We start from the raw sequence: 25234 nt of genomic DNA, 5'->3' as shown, positions 1-25234 counted from the left end.
TTGTTTTGATAATTGTAGTTGGTGTAGTTTTTCTCCATAAGCTGCAGGCAGTTGAGTAGTGGCCAGTATCCCACTTGTGTCACGTAGCTGGATATCTTCAGTTGTCGCACTACTCTAATAAAGGAATTTTTGCATAATTAACTATTTATTTGCAGGTTGGAAACGCACAACGTTTCAGGAATCTCCCTTCCTCAGGTGCAATATTTACATAAATCTGAGACATAGTGAATACACTTATATACCTCTGATCCTGTCTCAGTTCTTTTTGGCCCCATTTGTTCATTGAATGGCTTCACTCGTGACACAAAGCTCATGATAGCTCAACTGAGACAGGAACAGGGTATATAAACATATTCCCTTTGTCACCGATTTATGTAAATATTTCACCTGAGGAAGGGAGAGTCCCGAGACGTTGTGCATTTGTACTCCTTGATAAAGTGTACCGGTGTACACGAAATACGTAGGAGAGTGATTACCTCCGTTTGTTTTATGGATTAAAAAAAGGATTATTCTTCATCAACCTTGGGACCCACTTCTTTGACTCTGCGCCAGTTCTCCTCTCTCTACATTGCATTTGTAACCTGCAAATAAACAGTTTATTATGCTAAAATGTCTTATATAAGACTTTATTATAATAGTGCGGCAACCAAAGATATCCAACTCCAAATTTCTAATATCTCTTAACGCCTAAAATATTTTCCGCTCTATACTATTTACCTTTCTGGACTGTGCATGCATCTGTTTTCTCTTTTGAGCTATCATGCTTATCCCAACAGTTTTCGCTCTCCTCTCTCTTCTCTCTCTTTCCTCCCTTTAAAACTATGTGTCCTCCCTTCTCCACCTCTCTAGCTTTTCTAGTCAATGTCTCTGTCATGATGCCCATCCTTCTGCCTCTTTCCCTTCTATTTATTCCATATCCCTCCTCTTTCTCGTCTACCTCCTTGTGTGCATGTTTTTTTGTCCTCCCCTCTCCTCTGTCTGCGTGTCACACTCCCTCCCTCCCTGTCTGTCTCTCCCTCTCCCTCTCCCCTCCTCCCTTCTCTCCTCCCTCTCATTAGCTCCGCAGTGTTTTCAGCATCCGTGTGACGCAGGAAGGCTGAGGGGAAAAAAATAGGAGCAAGGACCAGCATCAAGACCGAAATCCACCTGAACAGAACCGGGGTCAGCATCATAGCAGGAGGCTTTATCACCCGACAACAAGGAGCTGAACATCATCAGCACCAAGGACAGTGACCTCTTCCAGCACAAAAGCAGATCGGGTGAGTGGGGTATATCCACACAAACAGGAGGGCTATATACTGTACCAGGGCTGATAGGATACAGAGGAAGATGGATGACAAATCTAGATTATATTAATATGATTCATGTAAAAATAGACAGATATAAGACACACAGGTGCGTAATATACATTACATTATGTCGAGTGCTATATATATATATATATATATATATTTTTTTTTTTTTGTAAAAATAGATAAGTAATTATAAGAACTACATCTAACTATACATACATCTATAGTAAATCAAGAATGCACAGATGCTTAATATAATACATCATGGGTCAGGTACAGAGAACGATATACAAATATCCGGATAGAGAAATGGGCATGAATATATATATTATATATATATAGAGAGAGAGAGAGCATAGAGAGTGATATAGAAATATTCAGATGATGTAGGCAGATTAGATGCATGTGTTTTATAAAAGTGGGTTGACTGCTATAGGGAACAATGCATTATATCCCAAAACATCAATGACGCAGGCTATGTAAATTATGATGTGACTGTTTTCAGTGATAAATTGGGGCACACTATGGTTTTGCGTGCCAGTGGGGTTTGTTGCTGATAGTACATGATGGTTTCAGCCTGGGACGTTGATTAATGGAAGACATGAAAGGTCCATGTTTTATGGCACAAAATTTACATCCACTCTCCTAATTCCTCACTCATTGATTCTCTCCCATCTCTCCCTTCCCTCCTCCCTGCACTCTTGGGATCCTTTCCCATGTAATTGCTCTCTTTATTTTCTGTGCTTCCTCTCTGACTGCGTCTCTCTCTTTGTTTCTTCTTTAAATTCTCCAGTACACTCATCAATGTTTATATTCAGTGTCTGTGATCCTCCTTGTGTTTCTCTCTTTGCATCTACTTCAGTCCATGTGTCTCTGCTCCCAGCTCTCTCCTGATTGGGGACGCGCTGTGTCTCTACTTGGAGATATTTTAAGCACATTGTATCTCTTAATAATCAGGACATTCTGGAACAGTCTCTAGACTGAGAATGATTTGGCTCTGACTGTGAAATGGTCTTTGTCCCTGGCCGGCAGTCTGGCTCAGTCCCAGGAACAACTTTGCGTGGAGCTAGGGAGGTGCCCAGCACAATGGGGATGAGCCTCACAATGTGTGTGTTTATGCAGATGTCTGTGTGTATGAGTGATGTATGAAAGCAGAAGGGTTTGGTACTGTATCTGGATTCTGTGCACATATTACTATTCAATTATTGTATCTTCGATTGTAAACTCTTCAAGGTAGGGACTGAGGAAAAGATAAAGGTAGTTTGTACTATAGTTGACTTTTGTATCTTAGATTGCAAGTTGTTCAGGACATAAGTTCCCTCTCACGCTGCTAATATATGTACTCCGTTCCTGTATACTCTGTTTATCAAATGTATCTCCCTGTAAGATGCAAAGTACATGGTCATCATCAATCAATTTTTATATCAATCATATGATATCGCCAATTCGTGTGGTTATACTGTATAATATAGCACAATTAATCTCTACAGAGCTTACTAATGTAGCATCTGTGTAACTTGTTGAAGTTCACACACAGCTGGCAGTGGGGATTTAGAATTCCCACTGACCACTTCAGAGGTCAGTATATGAGTGTTCAGATTTCTCTTTATGATCTTTTATCGATTTCACATAATGATTCTATACTGGTGTTATGAGGTTTGGACACATTTTGCTGCCTGAAGACCCTGTAAGCAATACGTATTAGTATGCAGAGCCCTGGATGCTCTGGCAGTTGATTCTTCTGTCTGAGATAAAATGCTGGGATTCTTTGGGATACACAGATCCTTTCAGCGAGAGTCCACTCCTGGTTTTCATCATCCTCTTCTGCTGCCGACACTGTGACGTGGGTCACTGTTGACGTTAGTCATTCCCAGAATGGCACTGGTGTGTTTTTTTTTTAACATCTGCAGCTCCTAAGTACAGCTCTCTGACTGGATTAATTTACCAATATCTCTGTAACTGGAACGATGTTCTTCACTGCATGTAATGCTGTCAGTACTGGAACAATGCTCTGCCGTTAAATATTCAGATTATTACACTAAAGGCTATTTACTGTGGATAATACATCAATAGCCCAGCATCTTGTTAACCTGTAACATTTTATTGCAGTATCCCAGCTTTGATGTAATTTCATGCTCCAGCAGTGACATCTTTTAAATGCCTTATTGCTCTTGCAGTGATCATAAAACATCTCATTACAGTAGCATAGATCCCGAGCTTCTTATTGCTATGGAGGTAATCATGCAACCAGGCTGCACAGTGCATTACTGCTCCTGTTACATTGCATTGCAGTAACCCAGCTCCTCAATGCCTTATTGCCCTAGCAGGGACCATGTAACATCGTAGTATAATATGTCAGATCCTTATTGCATTGGCACTGGTCCCATTGTATTACCAAATGTCTGAGTGCCTTATTGCAACCCTGTAACATCATCTTATCTTAATTATTAATAGGAAAACACTAACCATGACCAGAGAGGACCCCCCAGATTCCACCCCACAGGATATTCCGCACCCCCTGGAGTTCCCGAGCCCCCTGCAGGAGAGGAGGAAGAGACCAATGGTTCACACCTCGGCCCCAGCCCCTCTACCCAAGGACTATGGTAATAATCTTTATAATATCTCTGTTCCTCACTTTATATGTGTCACTGCAGAATACAAAGTGTGCCATTAGCTTGTACATGACCATAATCATTTGTATTCAACCAGGATACTCTTGGATTGTACTGGCAATCCTAACCTCTGCAAAGTCAGAAGGGCTTGCAACAAATTGCACAAGATTTTCTGGCACTGCAGGGGTTAACTTCCTAAGGTTGCTGTGAGTTAGTGTCTTCACTCAGGAGAAGGAGTTTACAAGAATCAATAGATTTATATGGCTTTTTATAGTAAACCATATTGTTAATCATTTCTGGCCTTTTTGTCCCCATTTCTCTTCTCCAACTTGCCCTTTGACCCTCTTGATCCTCTTTTACCCCTCTCTACCTCCATTGAATTGTCACTTCCTATCTCTGTCTCTAACACACTGTATCTTTCCCAATATCTCTTTCTTTTCACTCCCATCTCTCAGCCTACACATTCTTTGACCCCAATGACCCTGCCTGCCAGGAAATTATGTTTGACCCTCAGACAAGTGTCCCTGAGCTCTTTGCGATCATCCGCCAGTGGGTTCCTCAGGTGCAGCACAAGATTGATATCATCGGCAGTGAGGTGAGAGGGGTCATGGTGCTAAGATGCAGAGCCTGGCATCCCTGGTGCTGGGTGCTAAGATGCAGAGCTTGACATCCCTGTGGTTGGGTGCTAAGATGTAGAGTCTAGCATCCATGGGGCTGGGTGCTAAGATGCAGAGCATGGCACCGCTATGGCTGAGTGCTATGATGCAGTGCCTGGCATGTCTAGGGCTGGGTGCTAAGGTGCAGGGCCTGAGACCTCCAGGGCTGGGTGATTGTTTTCAGAGCCTGATGGCTCCAGGGCTGGGTGCTTGGTTACAGAACCTGGCAGCTCTAGGGCTGGGTGCTGAAATAAAGAGACTGGCCCCTCTAGGGCCATGTACTAGAGCTGGATACAAAGCATGGTATCTCTAGGGCTGGGTGCAGGGATTCATAACCTGGAACCTCTAGGGGTAGGGTGCTTGGATACAGAGCCTGACACCTCTAGGGCTGTGTCTCAGTCTGGAGTTTGTACTGGGAGAGATTCTTTTCTGAAGCCATTCTGGGCAGATGTGAGGCATGTTTTGGGTCCTGTTTCCATGCAATGACACAGGTCTCTCTCCTAGATCCTGAAGAGGGGGTGTCATGTGAATGACCGGGACGGACTGACCGATATGACCTTGTTACATTATGCCTGCAAAGCCGGAGCCCATGGAGTAGGTAATGTATCAGTTGCTAATGGTACCACTGCACCCAACCTTCCTTATAACCTGCACCATATGCATACAAGTGTACCCTGTGATTGCGTATGACCGCCACCTATCCTCTGACCCCAGGTGACCCCACAGCCGCTGTGAGACTGACCAATCAGCTTCTCCTGCTCGGAGCGGATATCACCCTGCGCAGCCGCTGGACCAACATGAACGCCTTGCACTACGCAGCGTATTTTGACGTTCCTGAACTTCTGTGTATTCTGCTCAAAGCCTCTAAGCCCAAAGGTGAGTGAAGGAGTAAAGAAAAGTGGGGGTCAAAATCGGTATATATGAAGAAAATTTGGAAGCTGAACTGTTGCGAAGTATTTTCATCCTGTCCCTCTTTGCATTAATGTATTAAGATTCTTTGCTTCTGTGTGTCAGCTTGGGATTTAGGGAGCGTCAGTAGAAGGAGTTAATTGGGAGGGATTATATGGAGCCATAGGAGGAGTTCTAAGGAAGCGATAATATTGAGCATTAGGAGGAGATATAGAAAGTGGTTATATGGAGCAAAAGGAGGAGGTATAGGGAACAATTATATAGAGTAATAGGAGAAGTTATAGGGACCGGTTATATAAAGAAATATGACACGTTACAGGGAACAGTTATATGGAGCAATAGGAGGAGTTATAGGGAGCTGTTATATGGAGCAGTTATATGGAGCAATAGGAGGAGTTATAGGGAGCTGTTATATGGAGCAATAGGAGGAGTTATATGGAGGTTACATAAAGCAATAGGAGTCATAGGGAGCTATGTGAAGCCATTTGAGGAGTAATTGGGAGCAGTTATATGAAACAATAGGAGGAAGGCAGAGTACAAGGCAGCGGTCACAAACAAGATCATTAGCAAGGATGAGCAGCACACCCAGTATACTAATAGTTTGCACAGGCACTGGCTAGGAGCAACTGGCTGCTATTTAAAGCCCTGGAACAGGTGCAGACAATTGGAGTCAAAGAGAGGATGGCTTCCTGTTTCCGCAGATATCTTAGTTGGGCCGAAAGCATCCTGGTCTGTAGGCCATGATGGCTGCAAAGCGGATCCTCACACTGGGGCTATGTGAAGAAGTTGGAGAAATTAAAGGATGCAGTTCTTTGTAGGAGAAGTTATAAGGAGCGGTTACATGGAACAATAAGAGGAGTTATAAGGAGCAGTAATAGAGAGCAATAGTAGCAGTTATAGGGAGCTGTTATATGGGGAAATAGTTGTTAAAGGGAGCAGTAGCTTGGTTGAAATGTAAGGAGTTGTAGGGAGCATTTATATGGGGCAATAGGAGGAGTTATATGGAGCATTTATATGGGGCAACAGGAGGAGAGTTATGGGGAGACGTTATAAAGAGGTATTGTAAGGCAGGGAAGCAGAAACTTTTGCTGCTGCGCCCCCCTGTCTTTCCTGCCTCGATGCTCGCGCCCCCCAGCCCTACCTTAGAGCTGCGTCAAATGACGCTGTGCGGCCATGTCACATCACATGACCTGTGGCATCATTTGACGCATGTGACATCACGTCACATGATCCCGTGGCGTCATTTGATGTGGCGTTGCTGCCAAGGTGACACATCACAGAGCATCTGAATCTTGGTAAGTATAGAGTTGCAGAGGCCACACGCGATCCCCCGGCATTAATTTAAATGCCTTGGGGAAGAGTGCGGGGCCTCTGAAACTGCCCGCACCTCCCCCAGTTTGCGCATCCCTGTTATAAGGAACAACATGACTTCTAGGGAGCAGTTATATGGAGGAACAGGAGAGTAATTGGAAGATGTAACATGAAGAAATATGAGGAGTTATAGAGAGCAATAGGAATTAAAAGAAGCACAATAGGAGGAATTGTAGGGAGCATTTATATCAAGCAATAGGAGGCGTTATAGGGAGTCGCAGGGCCGCCGACAGGGGGGGGAAAGCCGGGACTGCTGTCCCAGGTCCTGAGATGCAGGAAGCACAGAGGGGAACTCCTTTCCTCTGCAGAGACTCTGTATCTGGGCATGGCATAGGCCAGGTGCCGGGCCTCAAGTAGAGCAGCATTGGGCTGGGGATGAAGCTACAGGCTGGGAAAGATGAGAGGGAAAGGTCAGAAGCGGGAAATACAAACATGAAAGGGAAGAAGACAGAAAGGAAGAGAGAAAAAACACAAAGAGAAAATAAATTACATGAGATCAATTGTGTAAGATACAGTAGTAGAATCAGCAAAGATGGAGACTTCGATCAAGGTCATTAATAAATACATTAAAAAGCAGGAGTCCCAGTACCAATCCTTGAGGTACTCCACTCACAACTTTAGCCCAAACTTGAAAAGTTCAATTTATTACAGCTCTCTGTTGTTTGTCCTTCAACAAGTTTTCAATCCAGGTGCAAATATTTTTATCGAGTCCAAATTGCTTTATTTTGTACACTAACCTCTTGTGTGGAACCGTATCAAAAGCCTTTGCAAAATCTAAATAGACCACATCAACTGCATTACCCTGGTCTAAATTCCTACTTACCTCCTCAAAGAAACAAATAAGATTAGTTTGGCCTGATCTATCCTTCATAAATCCATGCTGACTATTGCTAATAATTTTATTTTTTATTAGGTATTCCCAAATATTATCCCGTACTAAACCTTAAAGAAGTTTCCCCAGTATTGATGTCAGGCTTACAAGTCTGTAATTTCCTGGTTGTGATCTGCTCCCTTTTTAAATACTGGCACCACGGCTGCTTTACGCCAATCTTGTGGTACTGAACCTGTAAAAATAGAGTCCTTGAATATTACACGTAATGGTTTGGCTATTACTGAACTTAACTCATTAAGAACTCATGAATGTATGCCATCGGAGCCAGGTGCCTTATTTACTTTAATTTTATCAAGCTGCCTATGAACTTTTTCATCGGTTAACCAAATGTTTGTTACTATAGAGGTTGTGGCTTCCTCCTGCGGCACTACTATTGCAATTGATTCTTCCCTGGTAAATGCAGAGGCAAAGAATTTATTTAATACCTTTGCTTTTTCCATATTTCCAATCATTTGCATGCCCATCTCACACTGAAAGGGTCCTATATTTTATTTTCTGTTTTTTTTTTTTACGGTACTTAAAGAACTTTATAGGGTTGATCTTACTTTCTATTGCAATCTTTTTTCATTATCCATTTTTGCTATTTTGAGTGCCCTTTCACAACTTTTGTTACATTTCTTATCATTCTGATACGATGCCTCCGTCCCTTCTGACTTTAATAATCCAAGTGCCTGCCTCTTCTTTTCCATTTCCTCCCCTGCCTGTTTAATTAGCCACATTGGTTTAGATTTGTTTCTTTTATATTTATCACCCATGGGTATACACTGATAAGTGTGCTTTCCTAACAATGTTTTAAAGACTGCCCATTTATCATCCACATTTTTCCCTACAAAAACATAATCCCAGTGTATTACTTGTAGATTAGACCTCAGTTTATTCAAATGTGCCTTTCTAAAGTTTAAAATCTTTGTTAAACTCAAAGTAATATGTTTTTTTATTTATTTCAAATGAGACCATGTTGTGATCACTGTTACCCAAATATTCCAGGACTTGAATATTTGTTTTTACTTCTACATTGTTTGATATTACCAAATCCATTATTGCCTCTCTCCATGTTGGTTCCTCGATAATTTGAGTCATGTACTTGTCTTTAAGCACCCCTAAAAACCTGTTTCCTTTTGTTGTAATGCTAATCTCATTTCCCCTGTCTGTCTGGATAATTAAAATCGCCCATTATGCAAACATGACCTAGTTTTGAGGCCTTGTCCATTTGCAAAATTATTTTAGCTTCCTCAATCTCACAAATATTTGGTGGTTTATAGCGTATCCCTACAAACATTTTCTTTGTACTTTTACCACCACTGCTAATTTCTATCCACAAGGTCTCTACATTTTCAACATTTTACCTTGTAATAGGTTTTAGATCCGGTTTAACATATGAACATACTCCACCTCCTCTTCTATTTGCTTGATCCTTCCAAAAAGGGAATAACCCTCTAAATTAACCGCCCCGTTTACCCCCTGTTTCAGTAATGCCTACTGTATCACACTGGTCCCTTGTAGCTATTAATTCAAGCTCCCCATTTTATCTTTCAGGCTTCTTGCATTAGCAAGCATGCATTTAAGGTTTTTTTTCCCCCGTCTGTACTATTATCTTATCTACTCCTGCCTTTCTACTCAAATAGAATTTAGTCTTTAGAAGTTTTCTAGTATTATCTGTATTTAATATGGGTGTCTCTCTGCTTGCCAAACTCCAACTTCCCCCATTGTACCTCAATGACCCCTTGCTATTTTCCCATCCCCATCTATTCTATTTAGTTTGTTATCTGTCTGTCGTCCCTCCCCCTTCCATCCTTGTTCAAAATCTCCTCCAAACTTTTTAACATGCCCTCTTCATTGAGGTGTAATCCGTCCTTACCATAAAGATAGCACCTCTTAAAAAAGGAGTCCCAGTGCTCTAAAAACCCCAAACCCTCCTTCCTACACCACTTTCTTAGCTATGCATTGACCTCCCTAATCTCTGACTGTCTCCCTGCGGTAGCACATGGCACTGGTAGTATTTCAGAAAATACTACCTTGGGGGTCCTTGCCTTAAACTTACGGCCTAGATCCCTGGAATCATTTTTTAAGACCCTCCATCTTTCTCTAACTTTGTCATTGATGCCAACGTGTACCAAGACTGCCGGGTCAGTCCCAGCCCCTCCCAACAATGTCTACCTGCCCCCGGGAGACAACAAACTGTTTGGTTCATGTGGTCATGACAACAGATTGCCCTATCTACATTCCTAATAATGAAGTCCTCTAACACCACAAACCACATGAAAGGGAAGAAGAGAGAAACAACACAAAGAGAAAAAAAGTACAAGACAGAAATTCATGAGGAGAAGAGAGAGAGAGAGAGACACACGAGGGGGAGAAAAGAGAGAAACATGAGGGGGAAAGAGGGAGAAAGGGGAAGGAAAGTAGAAAGATACATCAGATTGTTAGAGAGAGGATGACATAGGGGAACATTTCAAGTTATGCTGATATATTTTTTGTAGCCACATGGAATGTGTAATGGTGAATAGATAGTGAGCAGATGTAAGAGTAACGTTTCTGCGCAGAGTAAGGAGGAGGCGGCTCGCTGCTCTTGCCTGTTGTAGCTGTCCCCATCTCTTCTTGCAGTGCTGAACTCCACCTGCAGTGACTTTAACCACGGCACCGCCCTGCACATCGCAGCCTCTAACCTGTGCCTGGGAGCTGTAAAATGTCTGCTGGAACATGGGGCCAACCCCTCTGTCAGGGTGAGAGGAACTTCTTTAATTGGGTGCAAGTTTGGCGGTAACATTCGCTGCCTCGTGTGTTGTTTTGTGTAATGCCCTCAAAAGTAGTTGTACTGGGCTTTTTAGGCACTATTTGTAAAGGGATTCCAGTGTGTTTGTTTTATAAGTATAGATGCAGGTTGTGATACCTTCTAAAGTACTGAAGTGAACTTTTTTCATAGACTAAATTATAGTGTACAGGGTTTGTCAAACCACACAAGTCTCTTCTTCATAAGTACAGAGCTTATGTTTCTCTGTACCCCCTTCTGTCCATCACACTCCCTGGCAATGGTTTAATAGCCCTGCAGTGACTGAACCCCCCACAGTGTGGCGATACAGTGGGAGTTTTCAGCATTACCCCCTCTGTGCTTTCAAATCCACAGAACAGTAAAGGTCAAGTCGCTGCTGATGTGGTCCCAGACCCCATGGACATGAGTCTGGACAAGGCAGAGTCTGCTATGATCGCCAAAGAGCTGAAGCAGGTGCTTCTGGATATGGTACCCCTGAGCTGCAACCTTCCCAAGGTCACACTTCCCAACTACGACAACATCCCTGGAAACCTCATGCTAACATCGCTGGGGCTCCGGCTGGGAGACAGGGTGCTGGTGGATGGAGAGAAGGTATGTATGTATGTATGTATGTATGTATGTATGTATGTATGTATGTATACATACATCTAGCAAACCAGAAATAGGTTGAGCTCAGACCTACCCCCATGACAAAATGCATCAGTAATACTATATAACTTTCAATACCTTATGGCGTATGCTGCTAGGGATAGGGAATTGGCCATACATTTATGGAAAACAAATACAAAAACCCTGCCCTCCCAAATTGGCTTGCAATTTATTAGTAAAAAAATAAAAGACAGAAATGCCCAATGCTACATCCAATGTGACAGAAATACATAGTAAAATACTTAAATATTCTCGTGAGTAAGGGTCATTTGGACAAAGCGTTATAAGCCTGCAAGCCACGTCCTGGCATGACCAGGTCCTAACACTACCTATGCAAATTCTCATTTACCTCTGCTGGAGGGAGAATTGGGGTTCTGAGCTTGCTGGGATTGTGTGTTGCAATTTATTAGTGATAAATTACATATTGATCCAAAATATTTTAACAAAGGTGTCATTTAGTTCCATCGTTTGATAAAAAAAAAAAAATATTTAAGCCTGCGATCCCTGTCCAGGTAAACTCCATGTATGCAGGTACCTACACTAAATGTTATAATATTTCTTATTGTCCTATGGATTCAAAATCTTCTATTTGAGGCTGAGACCGAACAACAAGAGATCATGTGAAATATTTGAAAATGCCTAAAAGTTTAAATAAATGAAGCATTTATGTGAGCTGCGATTCAGTGCAATTAAAACTGGCAAAAAAATGTAATAAAATTCCCTTAGCATTATGAAGGAGAAATTGTGAGTGGACAAGTTCCTTAGTGAAAAGTAATAATATCTGTATATACACACTTCTCCCGTTTATGTCTATCACATACACTTACCACTGTCTCCTGTATTGTATTGTGTTGTATTGTATGTCTTTATTTATATAGCGCAATTAATGTACATAGCGCTTCACAGTAGTAATACACATGGTAATCATATAAATAACAAATAATATAAATAACCGGTCATGAGAATAAGTGCTTCAGACATAGAAGTAACATTAAGGAAGAGGAGTCCCTGCTCCGAGGAGCTTACAATCTAATTGGTAGGTAGGGAGAACGTACAGAGACAGTAGGAGGGAGTTCTGGTAAGTGTGTCTGCAGGGGGCCAAGCTTTATGTATCATGTGTCCAGTATTATCCACAATGGTATTCATATGCCTCTTTAAGCAAGTGTGTCTTAAGGTGGGTCTTAAAGGTGGATAGAGAGGGCGCTAGTCGGGTATTGAGGGAAAGGGCATTCCAGAGGTGCAGGGCAGTCAGTGAGAAAGGTTTAAGGTGGGAGAGGGCTTTAGATACAAAGGGGGTAGAAAGAAGACATCCTTGAGAAGAATGCAAGAGTCGGGATGGTGCATAGCGAGAAATTAGGGCTGAGATGTAATGAGGGGCAGAAGAGTCTAAAGCTTTAAAAGTGAGGAGGAGAATTGAGTGTGAGATGCGGGATTTGATCGGAAGCCTGGAGAGGGGTTTCAGGAGGGGAGACGCGGAGACAGATTTAGGAAAGAGTAGTGCGATTCTGGCAGCAGCGTTTAGGATAGATTGTAGGGGAGACAGGTGAGAGGCAGGAAGGCCGGACAGCAGGAGGTTACAGTAATCAAGACGGGAGAGAATGAGGGCCTGAGTCAGAGTTTTTGCAGTCGAGGAACAGAGGAATGGGCGTATCTTTGTGATATTGCGGAGGAAAAAGCGACAGGTTTTAGAAACGTTTTGAATGTGAGAGGAGAACTTGAGAGAGGAGTCGATTGTGACCCCTAAGTAGCGTGCTTGGGCTACTGGGTGAATGATCGTACTTCCAACAGTAATGTGGAAGGAGGTAGTAGGGCCAGGTTTGGGAGGAAGTATGAGGAGCTCTGTTTTTGCCATGTTAAGTTTAAGGCGGCGGAGGGCCATCCAGGATGATATTGCAGAGAGACATTCAGAAACTTTGGTTTATACAGCAGGTGTAAGGTCGTGGGTTGAAAAGTAAATTTGTGTGTCGTCAGCATAGAGGTGATATTTAAACCCAAGAGATGTTATTAGGTCACCTAGAGAGAGTGTGTACAGAGAAAAGAGAAGAGGTCCCAGGAGAGAGCCCTGGGGTACCCCCACAGAGAGATCAATAGAGGAGGAGAAGGTGTTAGCAGAAGAGACACTGAAAGTACGATGGGAGAGGTAAGAGGAGATCCAGGATAGAGCTTTGTTCCGAATACCAAGAGTATGGAGAATGTGAAGGAGAAGAGGGTGGTCCATGGTGTCAAATGCTGCAGAGAGTAATATAAGCAGAGTGTAATGACCTCTGTCTTTGGCAGCATGGAGGTCATTAGTTATTTTAGTGAGGGCTGTTTCAGTGGAGTGAGCAGTGTGGAAGCCAGATTGTAGAGGGTCTAGGAGAGAATAGGTTTTGAGAAAATGGAGCAAGCGAGAGAATATAAGAAGTTCAAGGAGTTTAGAGGCAAAAGGCAGGAGGGAGACAGGTCGCTAGTTGGAAAGACAGGTAGGGTCAAGCTTGCTGTTTTTGAGTAATGGTATGACTGTTGCATGCTTGAAGGAGGATGGAAAGATACCAGAGTAGATGGAGGAGTTAAAATGTGTGTGAGCATAGGGATTATAGTAGGACCAAGAGATTTTAGGAGATGGGAGGGAATGGGGTCAAGATAGCAAGTGGTAGAGGGAGAAGAGGAGATCAACAGTGACACATTCTCCTCTGAGACAGTGGGAAAAGAGTCAAGGAAGGCAGGAGGAGAGTTAGGAAGCGGTGTAGGATGGGAGGAGGAAACAGAGAGGGTATGTTCTGACGTATGGATTCCACCTTTTTCTTAAAATAGTCAGCAAAGTCCTGAGGTGAGATTAAGGAAGAAGAGGCAGCTGAGGGTGGTTTGAGTAGAGAGTCAAAGACAGAAGAGTCAGCATGGGTTAGATTTGTGTGTGTTGATTAGTGAAGAAAAGTAGATTTGTTTAGCTTGAGAGAGGGCAGAGTTGAAACAGTGTAGCATAAATTTGTAGTGAAGGAAGTCTGCGAGAGTGTGAGATTTTCTCCAGAGGCATTCAGAGGAACGAGTAGAGGAACGCAGCATGCGTGCGTGGGAATTTAGCCAGGGTCTGGGGTTAGAAGGGTGAGGACAGCAGAGAGAAAGCGGGGCATGTAGATCAAGAGAGGAGGATAAGGCAGAGTTGTAGTTCCTGACCAGGTTGTCAGGGTCTGTAGCAGAGCTGAGAGAGGAGAGGGAGGAGCGTAAAGAGGACTCAAAGGCTGGTAGGTTAATAGAGTGCAGGTTTCTGCAGAACCGAGGGGTAGATGGAAGGGGAGAAGCGAGATAGAGAGAATGAGATGAGGTGATGGTCAGAGAGAGGAAAAGGGGAAATGGAGAAATCAGAGAGAGAAAAGTTTTTAGTTAAAACCAGAACTAGGTAGTGGCCATCCTTGTGGGTGCTGGCTGCAGTCCACTGTTGAAGGCCAAAATAAGAGGTTAGAGAGAGAAAGCGGGAAGCCCAAGGAAGAGAGGGGTCATCAATGTGGCAATTGAAGTCCCCAAGGAGAAGAACAAGGGAGTCTGATGACAGAAAGAAAGAGAGCCAGGATTCAAAGTGAGAGAGAAAGGCAGAAGGGGGTGAGTAGAGGTTGGTGGGCGATAGATTACCGTGATGTGGACAGGGAGAGGAGACAAGATTTGGACAGTGTGAGCCTCAAAGGAGGGAAAAACAAGAGAGGGAGGAATAGGAAGGGTTTGTTAATGGGAGAGAGAAGAGGAGCCCAACACCTCCACCCCTGCCACCAAGGTGAGGAGTGTGTGAGAAAGAATGGCCACCATAAGAGAGCGCAGCTTCCAGTGCAGAGTCAGACTGAGTGAGACAGTTCTCAGTTATAGCAAATAGGAGCAGAGAGTGAGAGAGAAAGAAGTCATGTACAGAGAGGAACTTGTTAGAAAGGGAGTGAGCATTCCAAAGGGCACAGGAGAAAGGGAGAGAGGAGGGAGGGTGGCAGGGGATGGGTATGAGGTTAGAGGGGTTGACACCAGAAGGAGTAGAGGTTGCATTTGTCAGGCGAGGACGAGAGCATGTAGAAATAAGGCAGGGACCAAGATTGGGAGAGATATCCCCAGAAGCAAGGAGGAGAAGCATGGATAGAAAGAGAATGTGTGAGGATGATTTGTAGGGGTGTGATTTAGTGCAGGCGATATAGCTATGTAGTGTCAGAGGGCGCATGTAAGAAAGTAGTTCATGTGAACATGGAAGTGGTGAAGAAAGGAGAGATGGAGATATATGAACAGCGTTAGAGACATACTGAGGCTGGTAGAAAGAAGTGCATAATTTGAGAAGAACTACTATAATATTTATATATATATATAGTTTTCAAAGAAAGCCAATCATGTCATGATGCCTGTCCCCAAGATGTAGTGATTGAAGGATTCTGCACACAGTGTGTGCACATAATGTGAAGCCTGGGATTGGGCCGGTCTTGGGTACCACTAGTTCCCCAGCTGTGAGGTCCATATCTGCTCTGCCTCTTACCTTACACCTGTCTCCGGGCAGGCAGGTACGCTGCGTTTCTGTGGCACCACAGAGTTTGCCAGCGGTCAGTGGGTCGGAGTGGAACTGGATGAGCCAGAGGGAAAGAACGACGGCAACGTGGGGGGGATCCGGTACTTTATCTGTCCCCCCAAACATGGTGAGTGCGGCGCTCCTCGCTTTTGTGTGCCCTGCTCCTGAAATGTGAGAGATAGAGCTTTTTATTGGAAACATGATTTTCGAAGAGCAATGATTATCTTATGGATTGAACAAAACCCCTGGCAGAAATGAGCCTCCTTCCCAAGCAGAGGTTTAGACCTAAGGCTATAATGTATGCTCTTATGCAGCTTTCAATCCCTGCTCTAGAGATCTTACAGTTTAATGCAATGTTTCCCAACTCAAGTCCTCAGGGAACCCCAACAGGTCAGATCTTAAGGATATCCCTGCTCCAGCACAGGTGGGTGTCACAGGAGACCAGGCTTATCAACACCTTTTTATACCGGGATCATTTGATTGAGCAAAGCAAGGAGGTAAAATAAATTGTAATTTATTTCAGGAAAAGACATACACACAATGTAACACAATTTACACAGTTACCACACTTACTGGGAACGGGGCTAAAGAATAAACTTGACCTTTAAACAAAATGCACAAAAATGACCTCTCTAGGAGCCCTTTCCAATGACCGGGAGGTACTCACGATAGTCCTGGAACTGATTTCGGCACGCAATGCCAGCCGCAACCGCTACTTTCTCAAAAAGCGGGACAGAAATTTTTCTCACTCAAAATCTTTGAAGCCGGCTCGCGTCTATTCAGCACAGAGGATCTTTGAATTTGCCGCTGTTGGTTTGTCGCTTGGAATCTGCCCTCCTGATTGGCTGCAAGGCTCCTTATGGGTTTCAGTGTCCCATTCACAAACCTCTACAGCCTATTAGAGTGTGGGAATTCTCCTGCCAGCCAATCACCGATTTTCCGGTATTGTAAAGCCGGGTGGGCAACTTTTTTCATTCTGAAAAGGGACATACGCCAACCTGGCACTTCTGCCTCTTTGCATACTGAGCCCCCCCTGGCTTCAGACTCCACAGAGTCTGGGTTCTGGCAAATGGTGGCTGGATAGCCCTGTGTTAGCCCAGGATGCGGGTACTCAAGCAGAACTGCAGTACCCCGTCTGTTCTAAGACCTTGGCAACCCTAAGGCTTTCAAGTACGAACTCCGAACAGATCCATAGGCACCAAGCTTGGTAGCCATCTGGTCCCTCGGAATCCATGACTTGGAAATCCCACAGTTCATTCACAGGTTATCAGCATATATACCTATTAAATATAACTCTTTAATAAAATCCACTGTGTTGTGTATCTCGTGTTATACAAAAGTCCCGTTCTGGTGTCAGGGACGGAGTAAGGGTATATACTGTCTACACTCACTAGCCTCATCCTTGGCACACTCTAGAAATAACTTTTAAACTTTTTACACACAAGAGATCACTCTCAGCTTTATTATATAGCTGTAGCATCCCCTGAACCCCTATACTAGGTTCATGGTACCTGGGCATGTATCTGGGCATCCCTCCTTATACTAGGGACCGCTCTTTATACTAGGGACCCCCTGTATGGTTGCAGGTATACATTAACCCCTTCATGCCCGTTTACCTTGTCTGGATTTTGCTGCAGCAGGAATCCTATCGGTGAGTCGTAAGAACGTTTTCAGAGTCAGAGTTTGCCCGGAGCAATGTGCTTGGCTGTATCCGAGAATCTCACTCGATTCCTGGATCCAAATATTGGGGTATCCCAGAACTCCGGAACCCCGATACATAGACACATTCTGTAAAGAGTTTCTCTGGCAAACCCACCCTGAAACTTACATCCTAGAAATCTCCCGGTCCCAGCACCCCAGGAATGGCAAAACACAAATAAATCTTTAATGTCGCATAATTTGCACACAGTCACAGTAATGCATTTCTGACATCTGGGTCCAAGAGCTGTCACTCTAGGACCTCAACACACGGATCAGGGGTAACCAAGTGGGCTTAACCTTTATTAGTGAGCCTGGTTAACCTCTTCACCGTCACAGTGGGTCAATCAGCGGCTCTGTCATTTTGACTGAGCCACCTGTGCTGGAGCAGGAATATCCTTAGGATTTGACCTGTTGGGGTTCCCTGAGGCCTGGCGTTGGGAAACACTGGTCTAATGTGTCAAATAAAGGGCCACATATAAGTAAACAATCTTCTGCCATAAGACATCTTCTGACACTGGATTCACTTCCCCCTTTTCTAATTGTTTCCCACTCATCCTGCCTCTTGTATCCTTGGAATATTAACCCATTCCTTGTTAGTTTGCACTGGACCAGTCTCATGACAAACACAATCTCCTTTTACCCTCTTAGGGAAAAGTCCAGGGGTCAGGTCCAACTTAGGCTATACAAGCATCCTTCTGTGTGCATGGTTGGTGGGTCTGTATTGGTACTATGTGTACCAGTGTCTGTGTACCTGCCTCGGGAAGCGTAGGAAGGTAAAATGGTCTGCTCTAAAAAATATCTGACTTTTCTGACCCCCTACCTGACCACTTTGTCTTCCAGGAATGTTTGCCTCAGTGTCCAAAATCAGCAAAGCCCCTGACCAGACCCCCTCCTCTGTCACTTCAACTCCGAAAACCCCTCGCATGGATTTTTCCCGGGTCACTGGTAAGGGGAGAAAGCAGAAAAAAGGTAAGAAGATGAGAAACACTGCTGGTCTCCTGGGCTTGTTATTTAACTAGTTAGAATAAATATTATAATAGACTGCTGTTACAAATATTATCTGGGTCTGAGTTTACTGTGATAATTTTAAAGTTAGTTAGTCACAGGACTAGTAAACATTTAATGAAATATTGCCACAGGACTAACTAGCAGCAATAGTTGTGGCTCTAGATAGTTGTCGTGTCAGCACAGGACTAGTAATGTTTTCTCACATTGTTCATAGTTAGGTACGGTATTAATAAAAGGTTAGTTAACAGCACTGGTTAACAGTAGTGAGTGTAAGGTTAATTATATCTAATTAAAGGACTGGTTAGCAGCACTAGTTAATAATAATGTAAGTTAGTGATGCTGTTGTCAAAGGACATGTTATGAATATTATTGCAGGATTTTGCCCTAGTTGTAAATAGTGTGCAGTGCTAGGTAGCAGATCAGCACGACTGTAAGACATCTCTTTGCTCTCATTCTGGTCTCACCTCAGCTGTGCAGAAGAAGTCTCTGAGTGTAGGAAGCCTGGACAGAGAGGGGCTAAAGATTGACGTTGGGGACCAAGTGCTGGTGGCTGGGCAGAAGCAGGGGGTTGTGCGCTTCTATGGCAAGACAGACTTTGCTCCCGGTAAGTCATAAATGAATACACTGTCTGTAAAAATACTCCAGCACTAATTTTAGTCCCATGTAAAGAATAGAAATGCTACACGGCTTTTTTTTTACGGCAATGCAATCTCCTATGGCCGCTGTTCTTAAAAAGTATGTTGGGTCACGTTTACTCCAGTATTTTATGTGCAAAGTACACTCCTCAATGAAAACGTATTAATCTTTGTTTCAGATGCTATTTTTGGTGCTAAAATTGTTGCTTACGAAATGTATTTTTACTTGTACAGCAAAAGAACAGAACCCTATGTAGTGCACTCGAAAGAGGGCCTCCTCGTATTAGACTCGAAATAATAAAATGTTATTACATATCAAACAACTCAATCTAAAAACATGATACAAATACTAAGTAGATGTATACTGCTGTAGTGGGTACAAGTGTCCAACCCCAAAATTGACACACAAGTTCTAAACCAGGTTGAGTGTACATAGCTAGTTGCTACATTGCATGATAATGATACTATATACACAGAGTAACACCGGTTAAACTCTATAGGATAGCGTTCCTTTCTGGCTAGGGGGGACTTCACCACTAGACCATCGCGGATACCACTACCTTAGAGAGACACATGTAGGCGGTTCACAACAATGAACTGAACTTGTCATACCATTCAGAGACTACACAGGCTTATTATACACCACCGAATACAGGGTCCGCATCTACTTGTTTTTTTTAATCGTGTTTTTAGTTTGAGATGTTTGCTATGTAATAAAATGTTTTTAATTTGAGCCTAATACGAAGAGGCCCTCCTGAGTGCACTACATAGGGTTCTGTTCTTTGGCTGTACATGTTCTAATTCTCCCTTAGATGCACCCCTCCCTTTTATAGCATTAGAGACATTACGTGGAGCAGGGTATTTTGTTCAATGAATAGAAATCTATTTGTATCCTGCTTCTCTTGGCATGAATGTATTAAGCATTTGCTTCAACTTGTGTGTGTCCGTTTGTAATTTAGGGAGCGTTTATAGGGTGCAATGGGAGGAGTAATAGGGAACAACTATACGGGGGAAAAAGCAATGTTATAGTGAAATATTTTATGAAGAAATAGGAGACGCTAGAGAGGTTATATGGAGCAATAGGAGGAGTTATATGGAGTGGTTATACAGTATGGAGCAATAGGACAAGTTATAATGGAACAATATAAGGAGTTACATGGAGCAGTTATATTGTTTAATAGCAGTTATAGAGTGCTTATTAGGTTCAATAGGAGTGTAAGCAACACACATTATAATGGAATGTATCAAATTCTGTATCTCCATGGGACGCATTTCTTAGTTCTGATTTTGAGGTCTTACTCTCTCCTCCGTCCCTCCTCTCTTGCGCACCCAAAGGGTACTGGTTTGGCATTGAGCTGGATAAGACCACGGGGAAACATGATGGCTCGGTTTTTGGGGTTCGCTATTTCACCTGCTCCCCCAAACAAGGTGTTTTCGCTCCTCCCTCCAGGGTCCAGAGGTGAGTTCTTCTGGGATATAACTTATAAGGGGGGGACACAGCAGGGCAATGGGGCACCAGCCCCACTCAGAATGCTATGGCGAGGCTGCAGTGACATGAGAGCACTAAGCCATATGAGCAACTCTGTCCTCTTTGTGTGTTTCCTGTCTTATTACGTTGTGTTCATGAGGTGCTTTACCCCTTCAGTGCCAGCAACACATTACAAAGTACTGGATGTTTGTCAGACGGTTTTCCCTTGAAAACCAGTGACCAGACCTCCAAAGAGAATTGTGGGAAGTTTAATCTAATCAGAATCTCTACTCTGTTTCAGGATTGGGGGTCCCAAAGACCCTCAGACAGATGGCAATGGAGTGAAGAAGGTGCATCAAGTTACTAGTAGGTACACAGTATTTGCATCTCTTGTAATATGTGTATATGTATGTATGTATGTATGTATGTATAAATGTATGTATGTATGTTCAGTGGATTTCTGTATCAATCCAGATGGGACACTGTATTACTGTGTGTATCTCTGTTGCTGAGGCCCTGTGTGTGTGGAGTCAAATTCTGCTTCTCGTTTCTCCTCCCAGTAACACAACCAAAGCGTAACTTTACTACAGTCAGGACTCCGAAAGACATCACGTCAGAAAACTCCATCTCTAGGTAAAGTGCTTAGCTCTGGTATGAGCATATGCACAGCTATCTCTCACTGTGCTCCTCTGGTGTTATAATATGCACAGCTATCGTTCTCTCTGCTCCTCCCTTGTGTTATAATATACACAGCTACCTATCACTCTGTTCCTCTCTCTTGTGCACAGCTATCTCTCACTACTCCTCTGTCTTCTATTATCTCTCACCATTCTATATAATGTCTCTCTCCCAGATTACTCTTCTGCTGCTGGTTTCCCTGGCTCCTGCGTACGGAGATGCAGTCTTAAATCCCTCCCCGTCTTCCCTCCACCTCTCTCTCCACTCCTGTCCGATCAAAGACTGCTCTCCCCATCTCTGTCTGCCATCCTAGTGACCCTCCCAGTGCCTTGCTCTGCAGACCGAGTCCCCATGTCCTCCTGGTTGTCACTGCTCACTGTCCCACCTGCTGAAGAACCACAGGATGGACCTTTTGGGACCCTAAGCAGGGATGAGTGTGAGTGGAACCCTACTCTCTGCCTGGGTCAGAATTGTCCCAGTTCTAGGAGTAAAAAAAAAAAAAACAAGACTGTCTTAACCTGCCCTTTTAACTCCTTCAGTGCTAGAGGATCCTTCAATGCGTTGCAGAGTAATACCTCCTTGGCAGGGAAGGGGTTATAGCAGCATAACACATTCCAAACATACAATGGACATGTGGCAGTAAAAAGCAATACCGAGTACAGCTACTCTCTCCCTCTTCCTTAAAGCTTCTTCCATATGGAAAGCAGAGGCAGGAATCATTGTTGAATTTACCTAGTTATTATTTCAGGTTTCCGCCGCTGCCTGTCATCCATTGGCGGTGGCGCTCTCACTTATATTTATTATGAGAGGTTCTGTAGATTTTAATTGCGATCTACCACTCTCTTCATTCAAATTACACATTTTCAGGGGCCGAGAACAACTGCACCTTCCTTATTTCTGCCCTGCCTGCTCTATGTAATCATACAGTAAAATGACATGTCAGGAGCGGTGCATTCCCAGCATTCAGGATAAGTGTGCAGGTGCTTTGGGGGGGCTGGATGTTTGTTTGCCTCATCCTTTGGGATAATGAAGCAGCCTGGAAGATTGTGTGCAGTAACAGGGGACGAGCTTCATGCACATCTTGTAACAAGAGGCCTGCTTGTTGTTCTGTGCCAGTCTGTGACCTATATAACGTAGGCACCAAGTGACAAGCAGAGTCTTTCTGTTGAGCAAATGTGACAGAGCCTCCCCTACCAGCTTCATATCCGCCCCACCCTCGTGAACGCGCAGGAGTATACAGGAGCACTGAGCACGACTGTGTATATGGCTTTAATGGTTCATGTACTGTACATGTACTTTTGTTGCTGCCTCAGTAATTTAATCCCTTGAGCGCTTGTTAAACATTTGCTGCCAATTGGTGTGTCGCTGTGTTAACAGCTGTGATATCTGATGAAGTGGCATTGAATGAAATTAGTAGTATAAACCCATGCTAAATTATATATGTGTGTATAACTACAATCTTGCTGTTAAACTGACAATAGCAGAGACATTTTCACCTACTGTAGTATCTCTCAGCATCAATGTAACAAGATGCTTGGCTCCAATTTTGCCCCCCTTTTGTGTGTGTCATCTTGTATTTTGGGGCGTTAGGGAGAAGTTACACATCACAGATTATAGTGGGGTGCATGTTTCATTCATTTCCTTCAAAAACCCTTCCAGGTCTGGATGGACGAGAGCCTAACAATTCATATCAAATGTAAGAAACTCTATCAACCTGCTTCTAGGACCTTGTGTAGCCACAAGTAGAACATTAGTAGCAGCATTTCTACACTGACCACACACATATTCTGCTCACTTCTTGTAATTCAATCATCTGGACAGAGCAGCATCTTTTTCATCCTCCTCTTTAAAAATTCGTTATACTCATGCAGGTGGGACATAGTACATGAGATGATACTGCAATATACATATACTGGTGAGATACATCCCTCCAAACATGATACTTTTGTATGCTCTCTCTGCCCCCATCCCCCCACTCACTGACTCTCAATTACTCTGCAGTTTGAGGACTGGTTTGTTAAAGTAAACTCCAGTTTGTATTAAGCCCTGAAAGAGTTAAGCAATGTATTTAACTTTTCCTTTGCCATGTAATTGCAGCAACCACTGTAGAGGAGATAAACCATTCAGTGGGTTGGTGAACAGTAATGAAACCCTTCTGTTGTAAAGTGTATGTCAGTCAGACACTGCAGGCTGCCCCTGTATGTGCTCTTTGCAGCCCCTGCTTACGATCCTGCTCTTTGCATACACGGTTATTGCATGCCCCCTCCCTCTCCGTACATAGCATGCAGTGTTCAGTGTGCTGTGATTATTGAGTATCTCTGTGCATTGTGCTAAAGTAACACGCTCCCCTGGGTTTGGTTTGTCTGCAAATCCATAGTAAAAAAGAAAAACGTGCAGGACAGGTTAGGCTTTGAGCTAATAAAAGGGGCCTGCAAAGCACTGCTCTATAGTCAATAAAGGTGCTCTACATAATACATTGTTCTAGTATACAAATATACAGTGCTCTGCATATACATTGTTCTGTATTACAGATGTTTTGTTGTACAACATTTATTGTTTTTTTTCTATACCACTGGTGTGCAGAACATACTGTATAATGTAGATATACATGAAATAAATACAATAACCACAGTTATAAAGGTCACAATAGTAGGCATACACACAAAATATATATATCTACTTGTACTGTATATAATGTCCATGTTACTTTGTTCTCCAAAAAACAGTGCATTATCTAAATACATCACAGGTACATTGCTTTGCAAACTTTCACAAGTAAAAAGGTTGAGTTGTACAGAAGATTGTCCACAGACATTTGCTTGTAACCAGCTAGTTGTTGATATGACCCTAGGGAGCGTTGGTATAACAGAAAATAAAATGTCTCTGATATAGTGTATCTACAGAGCTTTTACTATAACCGTGTCTTGGGCTAACAGTGATACTAACTAACAGGTCTTTCCAGTGCTACTTATTAACAGGTGTCACAGATCCGTCAGGTAACCCTATGTAAATATATTGTGATGGTCTCAGCCTGAATCCTGAAACCCATCTGTAAAATGTGATCTTTTACTAATCATATATAGTTTAATGTATGTATATCTCTCAAAATAAAAAGATTTACATATTAACCGTTGTGAGATCTGGATTTTATTTGACCTGATGTGTAATTATATTTTACTTTTTTAATATTGAAGGTTAAAATATTTTCAGCTAGCCCTATTTAGCAGTGCTCCTCATCTCTATTCACATACCTTTAAAGAATGGGGTGTGAAAACTCTGGGGAGCAAAATTTTCTGAGGGGGGGGGGCGCTTACAGAAGCCCCGTCCTCTTTCCCAAAGCATTAAAACGAAATGCCGGGGAGCACGCGTGAGGCCTCTGTAAGGTCTCTTACCTCCACTCAGGCAACTTCTGGCAACGCCATGGTCGCGGGATCACATGACATTATGACATCAGAACGCCGGAGACAAGGTAAGGAGGGGGCGCGAGCGCAGGCGGGGGAGCGCACTAGAAAACGTTTGTGCACCCATGCCTTAAAGCAGCAGTCCAAGCTGCTGTTTAAAACAATAAAACAAAAAAATGTTCCCTCTAACATGTGCATCAATACAATCCACACAATGATAAGTAATTAGCTAAATTGCAGATCGATCCATTCTCCTGTGATTGCTCGGCAAAGATTCGGCTTGGGGGTTCACTAAATGTCTGTCAGTGCAGCAGAAGAGGACCAAAGATGCAAAGTTTTGTGGGGAGATCATGTGACCAGGCAGTCACTAGATACAAATGGTGCACTGCTTGAGAGAGGGCAGGGCTCAAAAAGGGGTGTGCCAGAGCCTGTTTCAGAAGAGGAAGGGGGTGTAACTTTGTAAATGGTTGCTATAGAAACACATAAAGCTTTTACATTATAATACATTAAACATTTAATTCCCAGTTGTTTAAAACAAATCTACAAGTATTTTCTCATAGTACAGAACATATTTATTAAATAAAAAAAGCATGTAGGATATTGCCTGGTCTGTAGCTTTAACAGAAGTTTGATTAAAAAACATCAGTATTTAAAACATGATCTATTCCTTTTCCTTTTTTTTTTGT

General features: G+C 43.1%; 1 protein-coding gene across 2 annotated transcripts; it reads left to right on the top strand.

Annotated features, from left to right (window-relative positions):
- The first annotated feature begins 938 nt into the window (after positions 1 to 938).
- Positions 939 to 24275, top strand: CLIP3 (CAP-Gly domain containing linker protein 3). Of its 2 annotated transcripts, none has more exons than XR_012802635.1 (14): positions 939 to 1259; positions 3747 to 3895; positions 4360 to 4499; positions 5065 to 5158; positions 5275 to 5436; positions 10337 to 10455; positions 10857 to 11093; positions 15649 to 15784; positions 18199 to 18327; positions 18836 to 18970; positions 20337 to 20460; positions 20771 to 20839; positions 21030 to 21102; positions 21323 to 24275. XR_012802635.1 is itself a non-coding variant. In XM_075608310.1 (14 exons), exons 2-14 carry the CDS (start codon positions 3760 to 3762, stop codon positions 21375 to 21377), a joined length of 1605 nt encoding a protein of 534 aa, XP_075464425.1. In that variant the 5' UTR covers positions 940 to 1259; positions 3747 to 3759; the 3' UTR covers positions 21378 to 24275. The 2 variants fall into 2 exon arrangements, 1 of the variants encoding a protein (XP_075464425.1); XM_075608310.1 differs by having other exon boundaries at positions 940 to 1259; positions 20771 to 20835.
- The last annotated feature ends 959 nt before the right edge of the window (positions 24276 to 25234 follow it).

This window comes from Ascaphus truei, chromosome 7 (assembly GCF_040206685.1).
Source record: "Ascaphus truei isolate aAscTru1 chromosome 7, aAscTru1.hap1, whole genome shotgun sequence".
Taxonomy (NCBI): domain Eukaryota; kingdom Metazoa; phylum Chordata; class Amphibia; order Anura; family Ascaphidae; genus Ascaphus; species Ascaphus truei.
The sequence above is the reverse complement of the archived record's forward strand: the minus strand, read 5'-3'. Positions and strand labels throughout refer to the sequence as shown.